Source organism: Sceloporus occidentalis, unplaced genomic scaffold (genome assembly GCF_023333645.1).
Source record: "Sceloporus occidentalis isolate IW3139 unplaced genomic scaffold, rSceOcc1.0.p SCAF_33, whole genome shotgun sequence".
Lineage (NCBI taxonomy): Eukaryota > Metazoa > Chordata > Lepidosauria > Squamata > Phrynosomatidae > Sceloporus > Sceloporus occidentalis.
Genome location: NW_028317013.1, coordinates 2,603,920 through 2,618,641, shown reverse-complemented (window position 1 = coordinate 2,618,641; position 14,722 = coordinate 2,603,920). Strand labels below are relative to the sequence as shown.

General features: G+C 38.8%; 1 protein-coding gene across 1 annotated transcript in view; it reads left to right on the top strand.

Annotated features, from left to right (window-relative positions):
* The window catches only part of LOC149298332 (E3 ubiquitin-protein ligase TRIM33-like), a 67,643-nt gene that overhangs the window by 25,426 nt on the left and 27,495 nt on the right, over window positions 1-14,722 (top strand). The window contains exons 2-4 of the mRNA XM_089487533.1: window positions 8,379-8,497; window positions 10,337-10,484; window positions 13,418-13,550. Coding sequence (XP_089343659.1) covers window positions 8,379-8,497; window positions 10,337-10,484; window positions 13,418-13,550 — 400 coding nt within the window. The remainder of the gene's footprint in view (window positions 1-8,378; window positions 8,498-10,336; window positions 10,485-13,417; window positions 13,551-14,722) is intronic.

The window sequence follows — 14,722 nt, the reverse complement described above, 5'->3', positions numbered from 1 at the left end:
TTTTTTAGTAATTGGATTTTTTATTAGAATGTATTTGCCAAATATTTAATGTATGGATCAATTCTTTATTAAAAACTTTCTATTAAGTACATATTTTGTGTGATATCTTTGTATTTAGAATAATACATTTTTCTTTATATAAATATAATAATTAAGGGGAAATACAGCAGGCGGAGGGAAGATTAGACCGAAACGTAAAATATATGCATATATATAATTTTAGACCTATTCAGAGCCATAACAATGAGAACCCCCCCCCCTATTCTCTTGGCTACTTCTTCCTATCAGTCATTGATATTACCCTCCTACACGGTCCCTGCCACTTTACCTCATCAACGAGTGCCAACGAATCTAATAAATCCAAACACATTTTCATCACACTTGCTATTTTTCATTAGTGTAGCCTGTCTCCTAGATCCAAACCAAGGTTGTCAACCCCCTGCTCTAGTGTCAGAATGGCTTTGGGTGACATTTACTGATGGGATCCTTTTGATTCTCCATTTCTGCAGTGCCTTTGTTAGGCTTACCAGCTGTGATTTTGACTGTTTTACTGCTAGGTCATTTATCTGGCCTGGAGCATTGCCATCCCTTCCCCACTGCTGGCCTCTGAAAACTTACACAAATTACTCTCCGATCTTGGTTATTTTTGGTATGCATCAAATTCACATGTGATTTATCCAGTATCTTTGCATTTTGGATGGCAGTCCTGTTTTCTTGTGCAGCATTGTAATTCATACATGTATATGTGTAATCAGTGCCTAAACAGAAGTGTGTTTTTTTTTTTGTTTGTTTTTGTTTTTTTATGACTTTGGCCAGGCCGGCATGTAAAGAACTGTAGCTTTCTTTAGAAATTGCTTTCTATTTCTCCTGAGAATAGTAACTCATGTTTTTGCACTACATTGCTGCAGGTTATAAAAGATGTGCTTCTAATCAGTCGGATCTATGGAATATAAAGGGGATTGTTTATAAAGTCCAATTCTTGACCATAGCAATCAATGGATGAACCTGCTTATTGAGCTACTGAATCATTTGAACCACGATTTTCCCTTTTATGCTCTTTATTTTTAAAAAAAAAATCTCAGTTCTTCATTTTTTTGTTTTTTAATCAAACAGAAAAGGGGCTAAAATTTTTGGTTTTGCATCACTATCCAAAACACCGTTGTTAGAAAATATGTTCTCTAAATCCACAAGAAGTGGTCCAGCAATAGTATTCTAGGAATACATACATTGGACTTTGTTAAAAGCAAAGTGCTGTACCTTTTGAATTTCCGCTCCATCGATTGGATATAGGAAGCTGCCCTGTGAAATGGTGAGAGAACCTGCGTGAATTCAGGGTTGATTTGGTAAACTTGGCAAATAAAATGTCCTTTCTACCCTTTTATAGAATTTATATAACAAGTAGTATATAACATAAAAATTACCTACGGAAACTGGCGAGGAGGGCCCTGCTCAAACAAGCTTACACTTTTGTTAAGGATAGAAAATAGTTTTGCATATTTAAGTACGGCCTTTTTAGATCAATATTTAAAAACGCGTACAATGAGAGACTTGCTCTTTATTTATAGCAGCGTTTTATTACAGATGTCTGTGAAACCTGGAAAGCACTGCTAGGGATGTTTTCATTTGGACTTTACATGAGGTTCAAGATAAACCCAGCGAGGCCCATTGGAAGCAATTAAACTAATTTTATATATACGGTATATAAAAAGGAAAAACTATGTAGCAACGTGTATACTGTGACCTAATGAAAGGTCCAAGACCGTGGCTGTTTTTTTTTTATTTTCCACAACGGGGATTACCAAATATATCCAGCAGAGCGCATTGAGGGCAATTATTTTCAACATCTCCCAACAATCTCTTGGGAAATTTGGGATAAGGTTCAGAGAGGGCAATTAATAAAATGTTTGTTGGTTGCAGAATTTCACCAGGGTATTTGTATGTTCATCTCTAGCAACCTCTAACAACAAATGTAAAGCATTTAGTAGGTGATGGGGAGAGAAAAGCACTGGAGACCGTGGAATCATTAGACACGCATGCCCGAAAAGAAGATTTCCTGCTCTTATTACGATTTCCTAGCTTTTATGAGCTGCATCATCCACGACTTTTTTGCTTTTGGCTGGATCTGTAGTTCACCATTGGCTTGTACGTTCTTGAAACAAACAAGTTGAGTAGCCAGCACACAACGTCTTATTATAGTTTTTTTTATTTATATAGCGCCAAGAATGAACGCAGCGCTTCTTTACAATACGTACATTCAAAGGGTATGAGAAAACTAGAGCTGACAAGACTAGAGGAAGGCAAACCAATTAATTAGGTAAAGAAGGTCCTACTGGCAAGCTTACAATGTATATTTGAAGGGAATGGTCACCAGCGTAAGGCTGGCCACATCTCCTGCATAGTATTTAGCTGGTGCATGGTGACAGGAGTGATTGTGTCTGCAGAATCTCCCCCATGCATGTGCAAGGGGGCACTTTGAAAATTTAGGGACATTAATGTGTATATGGGGGTTAGGTTGATCCTTTATTTTTAATGGTGGCGCTGATCCAGTAGAAGCCATCCTAAGCAAAATTTGAAAAAAAAATTTTTTTACACTTTACAACTAAACACAAGTATTAAGTTATAGACCTTTAGGTGATTTCAGAAAAAAAAACTACTTGTTCTGAAAAAAGCAATGTAGGATTTGCTTGGGTACATTAAACATAGAAAATGGTGTTGAAATCTATCATGTATATTAAGTCCATTGCTGTAACTTTTCCCTTTTTGGTATGTATTTGCCAAGTATGTAATTAGTTTAGATTTAACTAAATCAGTTTAGTATTGAACATAGGTTTTTTTTCTTCCTAGTATGCTTACTTTAGCTACAGACCTGAAGGTTACCGTTGTAGGCCGTCATGTGATATTTTGCATTACTACTCCTTACTCATAGTCCTCCATAGACTTTCATGAGTAAATGGGTCCCCCTAGATAATTAAGACTGAACCATGCTGTTTACCACAACACAATATAAGTCAATGTTTGCTCGTGAAACCTATTTTCCTTTTGACCCATTGCAGGATTAATCACAACCATTTATGGCCGCACACATGTAAGGATGGGCAGTTGTTGGCGCGAGTCCATCCAAATGCCCTACTAATGTAGTAGTACATAGCACGTTTTACTAACTACTATCAACTATAACATTTTACTTAACATGCAGTGTTGGCCCATGCAGGACAACTCCTCCCTCTCCCCCCAAAAATATTTCAGATTCTAATTCATCTGTAACTCATGACCCCCTTAAGAATTGCTTTAATACTTTTAATTCCCATCAATGTATTGGATTACATGTCTAATCTTGGGTACTCTATATGAGGGGTGACCTATAAGCAGCACTATGTTACTGTTTCTTAGAGGATGGCTTAATTGGGTTTCCTTGCTTAGTACTCACGGTTTACCTCTCAAATATCTCAGAATTTGTTTTACGTGTAGCTTTTCTAGGCTATGACAAATACTTCCATGATTTCGATTTCCTTATTTGCTCACTTATAAGACCATCAAAAATTGAATATTAATAAAAAAAAAGTCTGAATATAAGACTACCCCATAAGAAAAAATTTTTTATTAGTAAATATTCACATGTAAACTCTTTTTTAATAGTGAATAAAAACTATGATTGAGAAAAATGCAATTTTTGTTTTTATTTCCTTTAATTTGCCAATCTGCCCCACGGTTTGATACTCTGCCCCCAAGATATGCCTTATACCCCCTATATGCCACTTTGCCCCCTGATATGCTTTATACCCCTTCTATATACCCCCAACTTACAGATGCATCCCTACACTTGTCCCCCGTGTGCCAGACTCCCTGGTGTCAAGTGGGGCAGCCTGTGGACGTCTGCGCGATAGGCTTATACAATCTTCGCTGCAAACCGGTACTTCCGCCATGCAGAAGCGTGTGCATCTCGCAGACGTTCACCGGCTTGCCAGAGAGGAGGATCCAGGTCCCCTGAGGCGCTGCGGGGGATCTGGATCTTAGTCTTGTAGTAAGACCTCCTATTTGAGGTCTGATTATTAGACAACCTCAAATTTATAACTAAGGGGTATTTTTGGTCTTATAATCGAGCAAACACGGCAGTTTAGTCCAAGAGACGCACAAGTAGAAAACAGACTTGTAGGCGTGTATCAGCAAAGGCTGTTTTTTTTTTCTTGTTACTTTTGTACACCAAATTATGATTGCATGTATAGTATATGTAATGATTTAGGTCTGTATCCTATTGTGCCTATTAAGTAATTATTGGCTAGGGATCAAGACACGTTTACGGTATTGGAATATTAACGCTCTCTATTGTACTTGGCACGGGCAAGTGATATGTCATTGTACACTAATTAAGTCCTCTTATAAACACAATTCAAGTGCTTTACCTAATCCAGAGTCCTCAAGATAGCATCTGTTTCATTTTCTCTCTGACTGTTTGCTTTCAATTTTAGCATTTATATGTAAACAAAAGCTAGAGAGCTCTCATGGGAGTGGAAAATGGCTATTAAAACTGTTTTAATCTGATGGATTGCAGGATTTAATGTAATTTACTACTAAGCGAGGCCTGGCACTCTATGAACTTGTATTAAATTTCATATATGCTTTTTTTTTAGACCTACTTAAAATAGGAAATGAAATGTCTGGAAAGATACAATGATATACATATACTGCCATCTAAAGCCCACCGTAAAGTCCAAGTTCTAGTGGGAAACTATAGCTGAAAATGAGTTTCTTCTTGGAACCACAGCTCCACCACAGATAACTTGTTGACCCTCCATGAAGCCTTTGACTTAATGGAATATCACAATTTACTGAACATATAATATATTAGTGTACCCGCAGGGCCCTGCTCTTGCGAGCTTACAATCTAGTCGGTGGTTGAGGGGGAAGTGAGACAATAGAGGACTACTTGGATGGGGATGAGTTGATCTGGTTCTGATGGTGTTGTAGCCGCTTTCTGCAGTGGTACCTGGTATGTCGTTTCCCTCCCGTTTAACTCCATTGTAACTCTTAAATGGCCACTTATAAGGAGGCCACTGGGGGAGAGGCCACAGCAGCTACATTTCCAAGCAAGCGTGTTTCCAAGTGAGGCCTAGGAATATATAGAGCTTCCTCACAAGGGGTCAGATAAGGTGATTGCATACAGGAGGCTGATGTCTCACACCTTGGCTAACAAATGCAATTAAGCTAGACTAGAGGGCACCAAATCTAACCCTTTGATAGCTGCAGGGTATGGAGACAGGCAGGATACAGGCATACCGGGTGGAAAACAGGGATAACAGCAGGAGATGAGGGGTTCAAATGAAATGTGGGATATTCATACCTGTAAGAGAAGGAAATATGGCGGACATTAGTGATTGCCAGAGGATGGATGAAAGCACGAAGACCAGGGATGGATGTCTGGATAGTCCAGTGTAACTCTTACACCTTGTGGGTCACAAACATAGGATTGCCAGAAATGGATGTTTCTATGATTGGGATTGATATTTTTAATGTATCGGTAATTGTTTTTGCTGTTATGTCCAAGTCAACCACTATTCCCGTCCTACATCTGATAAATACTAATTGAAACCACTAGTGTGTGCTGCAGAAATTGATGTTGATGTCGCCTTTCTACTAAGTGTGACGCGTTAAAAAAAATAAAAAAAGCAGCTTTTTCTTATCAAAAGGTGTAATAAAAACATTGTTTCTGGTCATAAGTATTTCACTGGCTGTCAGCGACAAAGGCCTTATGGTACGTTTTGTTATAGTGGTATAAATACCCACTAGCTAGTTATAGAACAACCCGCTAACTGTTGTGGACAATATGTAGAAGTTAGATCCACAGGCAGAAGCCTATCTTGAGCACAGCAGAATCTTTTCTGCATAAAATGCTGATATACAGTATATTGTCTCCCTTTATCATTAACAAGAGGAGAGTTGGTTATAATGTAACTGAACGTTTGCCAGATAAGTACAATTATAGAAATGTCACTTGCTGTAGTTCGTATACGTACCTGGGTAATACCGTATTTGCTCAATTATAAGACGACCCCTCCAAAATTTGAATATTTAGGAAAAAAGCATTTGCTTTGAAACAAAACCTAGTCTTATAATCTAGCAAATACGGTATTTTCCGGTGGGGAAAGAGAGAATGGGTGCATCATGTTGCATAGGGTAAAATTAACTACTTTTTTTTTTTTTTATTATACTGGGGATGGAGTCTTCTGGTAACTCCCCTTAAATACTTTTACTCAAATACCTGTTTAACCAATGAATTATATTTTATATAAGACTTTAGCAATGCAAACAACTGTGACAGTTCCCAAGGGGAACGGGCAGTCAGTCCAAACCACGTGCAACAAGTGCTGAGAGCAGAGATCACATTAAAGAAACCTAGAATTGTATTTTTAATGATTTTTGCATGCTGTTTTTTTTTTTTAATCTAAAGATATATTTATTAGGCCCCATTATCACGCTTTAATTTAGGATATGGCCATCTACTTGACAATTGTCCTTTGTTTGGTCATACTCCTATATGAGTTTTTGATGCCCTTGTTCATTTTGTTGGAATCACTTTCCATGTAACAGCAGATATTTTGATTGTCAGATAAATGTCTTAAAGCCTTCGAGTAATAAAAAGAACGTATACAGATGGAGTTTAATATCGTCGTCAGGGGTTCTCAGTAGATATTGGAAATGAAATTACACATGCCCACTTCATTACCTTGGATAAGCACAAAGATCGTATGATTGTCCCAGTGGGAGAATCCAAATGTATTTCAAGTGAGACCCGTTGCTGGGATCAGGAGGTCAGACGTTCTAGGTTAAATGTCACTGAAGAAGGAAAAAAAAACACCTTTATTAATAATGACCCGGCGAACCCTTATTTCATCGCAAGTTTTTTTTTGACAATATGGCAAATATTACCATCTTAAGAATTTTTTTTTGCACTACCTTGTTTTTCGAGTATTGCTTTCCTGGTTTTTTTTTTTCTTCCCTTGTTGATGTGAGCAATCATATGATCAGCTAGGAGAATGTAAGCGGCTCACGTCTAAGTTCCCAGAGTCACATGTAGTGCATGTTTTCAGAATAAGTAACTGACATGCCATCGCTGTGCACTCATCTCCCTTTTACTCATAGTGTGAGTTCTCGTCCTAGTTAAGTAAGCACTCCCTGAAAAATGCATACACACAACCCAATTATAAGAGCATATAAGGGATTTGAGGAAATGCTGACATATTACTGACATATTTTCAAATTAGTTTGAAGGTTAGTCAGTTTTATTGGTCAAATCCGTCCGACAATTTTTTGATGGTTGGTATTCTGAAAGCAGAATGTCTGGACCGACTCCACCAAAAACCACAAGACCGTATAACCAGAGTGCTTGCCTAATAGATTGAGCCAAGATTACAACTAGTACTCGTACACACGACATACGCTGATGTAGGGAAACCTTCCGTTACAACTACACCTCTCCAGAAGTTCTTCAAACCTATTTATGTGATCGTAAAAAAAAAAAATATTGGTGTCTATCCTCCTTTAAAATTAATCATCGCCAAGCTTTCTCTAAATGAAGCTTCCAGGCATTGGCTATTCTAGTGAGCAGGGACGCCATGTCTCCTAATGTCCTTTTGGCGCACATTTATTTTATTGATCTCTCGAGCTGACTGGCTCCCCACGATCTATTAGGTTATTAAAACTGTCTGCCTCGCTCGTTAATTGGATGTGATTTCCATTGGTAAGACTGGCAGAGAATGCATGTAGCCTGGATACCGCATATTAAACGAAACATAATCATAGTAAAGATTGTTATATTTCCATAATGTAATTATTTATATACAAAGTGTCCCAACCCCCCCAACAATCACTGATAGACTTCGCTTTCCGTGTAAATTTTACCTGTGCTTGTCACGAGTACGTATTTATGCTTTTTAGGTTGTATAGGTTTACTTTTGCATGTATAGCGTAATAAAATAATGTTACATTTCTAAAAGGCATATCTATTGTGTAATTGTACTCGTTGCACCCTTTAATTGCATTACTTTTAATTTGGACCTGCCGTCACGATATAAGATTAAACATTTCTACCAACCATTTCTGTAAAATATTAATCCATACGTTTTGCTAGTGAAATATGTCTTGTTTTTGTTCTGCTCATATACTATATCATGTTCCTTGGTTTCATTCACATCATGTGGCGTTAATGAAGACGCTTTATGGATCCCAGGCATGGATTTATGCGGTCCTTGAGTGCTTTGAGATCTAGGAAGATGCGAATCGGTGTGTTGCTCATAACATGCCTTTTAAACAACTCCTCTTTTCACGCATTGCGCATAAACAAGAGCTGTTTTTGATGTTTGCCTTTCTCTTTTGTATTGCAGTTGGGGTGATTAGGTGCCCGGTGTGCAGACAAGAGTGCAGACAGATTGATCTGGTGGATAATTATTTTGTGAAGGACACCTCGGAATTACCGAGCAGCAGTGATGAAAAGTCCGAGCAGGTATGACATTTTCTAACTGGCTTAAGCCTCCTGTACTGGCTGGAATTCAGCCATTTTTTTTTTATTTTTTTTTAAATTAACCAACATTTATGTGAAATAAGTTTTATTTTTACTATAATATGAGCTGTGTGACTACAATAGGGTGGCTCCATAACTGCCTATGTTTTAAGCTGCATAATATCTGCATTTTATTTGAACGCGTGGTATGATTGCAGTGATTCTGTCATCAGTGGGTCACTAAACTTCTAGAGCTAATCGACAATTTGAATGTTTGGGTTGATCCAAGAGAGAAAATATGTTCACTTCCTATTGTGTTAGTTGAAGAGAGAAACAATTCCGCTATTTATTTAAAAAAAAATAAAAAAAAAAATGTATGCGTTTCAGAGGGACATTTGTTAAATTGGTTTAAGGTTTTGGTGAGCTCATGACTGCATGTACTCATAGATCCATTGGCATAATTGATGAAATGCTTGCTTCTTTAGAGTTTAAACACACTATGTGGAGTTTTACCATTTAACATTGGTTTGGATAACATTTGTTTTGACCGGTTCTACAGTTGGATTAAGCATACGTGTTTTAGGTAAATACATAATTATAACAGTTGCTTGCATGTAAAATACCAAACCAAGGCCTAGGTTAAAATAACCTGAAACATTTGTATTTGTCTGATAAGCAGGCAGAGCAATTCAATAGCTCAAAAGTAATTTATACAGAAAATAATGGATAGGTTTCTTTACTGGAGAAGCAACGGGGAGAAATAGACTGGATAGACCAGGGGCGTCCAACGTGCAGCCTTCCAGCTGCTCCAGGACTACATACTCCTCAGCCAGCCCCTTAGCTGAAAGAGCATTATGGGAGATGTAGTCCTGCAGCATTCGAAGGGCCACACGCTGGACGCCCCTGGCATAGACCATCTCTATTTCACACATCCCTCTAACTTCACTAGTACGGTTGGCCATAGTCTGTCATCGGATCTGTCGATCACTGTTAGGTAGTCCAAGAGTTGAGTGTTGAAGCTGCAGCCAATACAAATCAATCTTCTTAACAGTGACTCTTATGTCAGCGGTTGGGGCAGTGGTTTGTAAAAATGCTTAAAAATATGACAGATCCTCTGTAAAGATATAAAGTGTTCCTTAAGTTGGAGACAAGCCATGTAATGTCATTTTGGGAACTCTTTGAGATCTCAGTAACCTGCAAGGAGTGTAAACAAGGGTCGGGCGCAGCTAGTAAATGGCCCAAAGCAGACAGGGAATTCAGTTTTAAGAGGCAGAGCCCGGTGGGGCAAAAACGCAGCAGTAATTCCTGGGTGTTTTTATGAGCAGGAAATCTCATTTGGAAATTTTTTTGTGTTTTTGGTAAACTGTGATGTTTAAGCAGTTAGTAGAATGTAAATTGCTTTGAGTAATTGTTGCTTATTATAAAGTATTATGTTTTTTATAAATTAGTTTTCTTTTTTAGGATTAGCTTTTTTTAAAGAAATGCATGTACAGATCCAAAACACATGGTGAAAATTTCTATGGTATGAGCATTAAACTACATTCACAACATGCATTTGTGATACCTTTATTGTATCCTTTTTTTTTTTTTTTTTTTGCGGTAATAAAGCATGTTGGCGTTTTTACTTTATCGAATGATTGAGAAATGTCAGTTTAATTAGAACGTTTCCAACTCTTATTTTTCACCAACCACCCAACTGCTATCAGACTGGTTGTTGATTTTTTTTTTTTCTATCAGACAATTCCATAAAAGAAAATCTAAATTTTAATGCATCTTTCGACAGTTAAAAGCTTTAAGTCATCAGTGTGTATATGATTCCTAAACCCCTTTTCTTTGAACTAGGTTTGTACAAGTTGTGAAGACAATGCGAGTGCAGTGGGGTTTTGTGTGGAATGTGGGGAGTGGCTCTGTAAAACCTGTATAGAAGCACACCAAAGGGTTAAATTCACCAAGGACCACATGATAACAAAGAAAGAAGATGTATCTTCAGGTAACGTATCAAATGTTAATGGTGGACAAAGTATAGTTGACCATATCAGCTTTGATGCAAGGTAAAATTGTAGCTCTGCACCATAAGAACAAAACAAACTATGTATAAAGAGATGGTCCGTTTTCTTATTTTCCCATTGTCAAAAAAAAAAAAAGACCGTGCTTTTAATATATAATGCCAAAATTATTGCATTAATGCCGTCTTCACCCACATCTACAAAGTTCAGTGACGTCGGGTGGCACCTTTATAACTGCTGAACGTAGAACAGTTAGAGCATCTCTAATCCATACTATTTTGTTGATTGAAAATGTAAACTTATTACAGAGCAATGACGCCAGCGTACTAATTGGTTCTGTGGGTGAGCCCAACATCACTATACCTCCTTGCTCAAGAGAAAAAACGATGTCTTAAAGACCTCATGGCATGTTAACAGGGAGGTTTTTGTCTTGGTTAAGTTCTTGTTCTAATGCTGAGGGCAGTTAAACCATTATTTCTGATATATAATTCTGTACATTTTTGAAACCGTACGACCCTCAGCAATTAGATTTAGAGGTTGTGGCCCACAGCTAGATAACGGGGATCTGACTTTACTGTTAAGTAAACCTGGGGTCTCGTTGGCATATAAAAAATTGTATGGATCTTAAATTTGTCTAATGGACTATGTATTAGATCTGTCCACTCTGATGAACTGGGCGGCTGTCCCTCTAGTCTACAGTGCTGGTTTTCCAAGACATCTTGAAATGTGTGTAAATGATTCCATCCCTACTTCCTCCCATCACATCTGTGCTGTTGATTGATCCTCTGCATGTAATCAAAGCAGCTGCAAAGTCTAAATAAATAAAGTTTGGTTAGAAATGATTGATCCATTTGGTTAAAATCCCAGGCCTTCCTAAAGGCTGCTCCCACAGGTCTGTCTAACCATATTTTGTTATGGGTAGGTTATCTAGCAATGTGTACTTGAAGCAGGACAGGAGTTTTGCCTGGGGCTCTCTTAGTTCCCATTTTCACAGTGAGATTTACCTACACTAAATCCACTATTTTCCACAGCTGAATGTCGCCTCTCATAGCCAGGCTTCAGACACTAAAGGGCAGCACTAGCCTGAGCTGACATCGCATGTACCATGATCAAGAACTACTTTCTCAAATAGAGGGTTATGTGTAGGTGGGCACTAGAAGTGAAAAAGGAAACCCAGAAGTAATCGAGTTCTTATTTAGGAAACTTTTCCCAGCAATGTTCCTTACAGCCATAGACTGGTAACTAAGAGATATAATTATGGTTGCAGTTCCCCTTTAAGTTCATGGTCCATGACCAGATTCAGCCCTACACAACAAAGCAGGAGCAGGAATAGGATGCCAGAGACTGGTGCGGTCCTGTCCTGGGTCCGACCCTGCTTAAAATTAGATAAACATCAGCATTGTGTTCCCTTGCAGTGGTCGTATCGGCAGCTGATGTAATTTCAGAACGTGTTCTCATGTTTCTAGATGACACGTCAAGTATTAAGTATTCTCTGCACTCAAAGCCTGTAATACTAGCGATTCATCAAATTAGATATTTATGTCTCACTTTATATTAAAATCAAAAACTATGATTAGATGTCTCCTGCCACTGAATGAGATCAATGCTATTTGATCTTTTTTTTTTTATTATTTGGTACTTGTATAACAGAAGAATGTAGTTGTAGTGGAAAAAATGGTGCGTTAAAGGTAAATCTCTGGCTTTTGCTGCATGAGATTCCAGGACTGTCTTTTGCCTTTGTGAGAAACTAGTGCTTTCAGAGTACAGTTGCTCATTGGATAGTACTCCCAGAAAGGTGAAGTTTACACACTAGAAAAAGAAAAGAATAATAGTTTTGTTTTTCACTTAGGTATAATTTTGATAACCCACTGTACATCCACTCCAATGAATGTGTACATAAGACTAGTTTCTTAAAGGGGAGCTCCTATAGGGATAGCTTTTTTGTTCATTTTGTTTCGATACACTTCCTTTATCTGAAGACGTGGAGGTTGTCATTTAGTTTGTGAAGTTTTAGGCGTTGCCAGAGAAGTCTGTTTCTCCATAGACTTCTGACATTAGACAGAGTGGGTGGTTAAGGTCAAGCAATTCATTTGTTTATCACGAGCAATAAGTATTATATGTAGTTCGTATAGTAGATTGGGCCAAGAGAACTAGAATGAATGGAATAGCCGGCATATGTAGCCAGGGCCGCCATCAGAAACCTTGGGGCCCTGTACAATGCTTGGGCCCCAATTTACCCTCTCATCAGCCTGCCCATTTCCATCCCACTGTCCCACCCAGTGTCCCACCTTAAAATGCCTCCATAAGCACGCCTTATGGGGACAGGGGCAAGCTTAGGGTTAGTGGCATATGGGTGCAGTATTTCTTTACGGGCCCACTATCACTAACTCACATACATATGGACACGTAAACTCGCTTTAACACCCGCTCACTCTACCACTGTACACTCACATAACACACATTCTTTCTCCTGTTCCTACTCTCCCCATGACAGACGTCACTAACCCTAGGCTCACCCCTGACACGCCAACATCATATGTGACATACTTTCACTGACTAACATTATTTTACTGTTACACGCACAAGCTACCACACCAGCTATATCTGGAGGGAGGCTGGTGCTAGGGGTCCACAGGGCCTGTCGGTATGTCTGGAGGGGAGCTGGTCCTCAGGAGGCCTTTTTCTCTGCGACCAGAGCAGTCGTGCCTGACCTCCTTGCCCTGTCAAGTGAGAGAGAGAGAACCCCACCCTGATGGCAACTCTCTGTATGCAGCTACCTGAAAACATACCCGAAAAGTAGAACTCTTTTATAGGAGAAATCATGATTTTGAAAAGGTTATTTTAATTTGGTGCTGGTAAATGGTGAGATCCCCTTGAAGAGTCGTTTGTTAAATGGTACAACCTTGTCTTCTTGCAGAAGCCGTGGGAGCGTCGGGTCAGCGTCCTGTGTTTTGTCCAGTTCACAAGCAAGAGCAGCTCAAACTCTTTTGTGAAACATGCGATAGACTGACGTGTCGCGACTGCCAGTTACTGGAGCACAAGGAACACAGGTAACTCCATCCAGGTCGTGAATTTGCTTTCTGTCTACCGATGCATTGGAGTGAGGAAATATGCCCAGCCATGCCGCTGAGGTTGTTTATCAAATGCTATGTAAAACATGCTCTGTAGCTTTCGATAAACAAAGCTGTATGAACCGGAATGCCTATTGACTTTACTGAGCACACAAAATACTTTTTGCCAGGCCGTGTAATGTGGTTAGCGCCTGTTTTTCCAAGTCTGAGCTGTTGGATACAAAAGTTATGTTTTGTGGTACAAGTATATCAACAGGCACTTTAAATATAGATGTTATTACTTGGTTCCTTTCTTATATTGCATTTATCTGTTGCATTTATATCTTGTCACTCGGTTTATGACATTAAAAATTAATGAAGCTACTGCTTTCTCTCACAAGTGCTTGTTAATCCTTACAGGCCAGTGGTCTGTAGGCACTTGGTAGCTTTGTGAAGAACATACTGGTATCCATACCACAAAGTACTGATACCCTAAAGGAACATGCCAATGTAACCTTAAAGAGACCATGCCAATTTAACCTTAAAGAGACCATGCCATTAAAACTGAAATGTTTGTGAAAACATATTCGCTTAATGGACACACATGCATTAGGGCTGTCAGTACCACTGGCAAAAAAAAGCCCCCCCCCCCCCAATTCTCCCCCTGGCTCAGGTTCTATTGGAACTACCCATGTGAAGTGGAGTGCAAGAGCTCAGCATAGTTATTTAAACGCTTGATCCATGGCAAAAGTATCCTGTTTTCTGCATTTAAGAAAGCATTTCTGTAAGTAATCACACTATGACTAGAAAGATGTAACCGATCTATGGACACAACTATTCTGCGTTTATACATTGCATCTATCTCTGTACCATGAACATTTTAATGCATTGCTGGGCATCCAACAAAGAGGGGACCCAGGGACTTTAAATAGAAACCTTTTACATTGTGAAAATCGACAGACGGCATGGTGGTGTCCTAGCGCTTCATGTTGGCGCTCCTTACGGGTTTGTAAACGGGGACCCCTGTTAGCAATAACAAATCAGATCATACATCATCTTACCAGCAATGTGAGCAACAGAATAGCATCTTACAATTGAACTATTAAGTGATTCAAGTGTTTTTCCTTGATGCAGTTGCCCGTCTTGACTACAGTATATTATGCAGATAATGA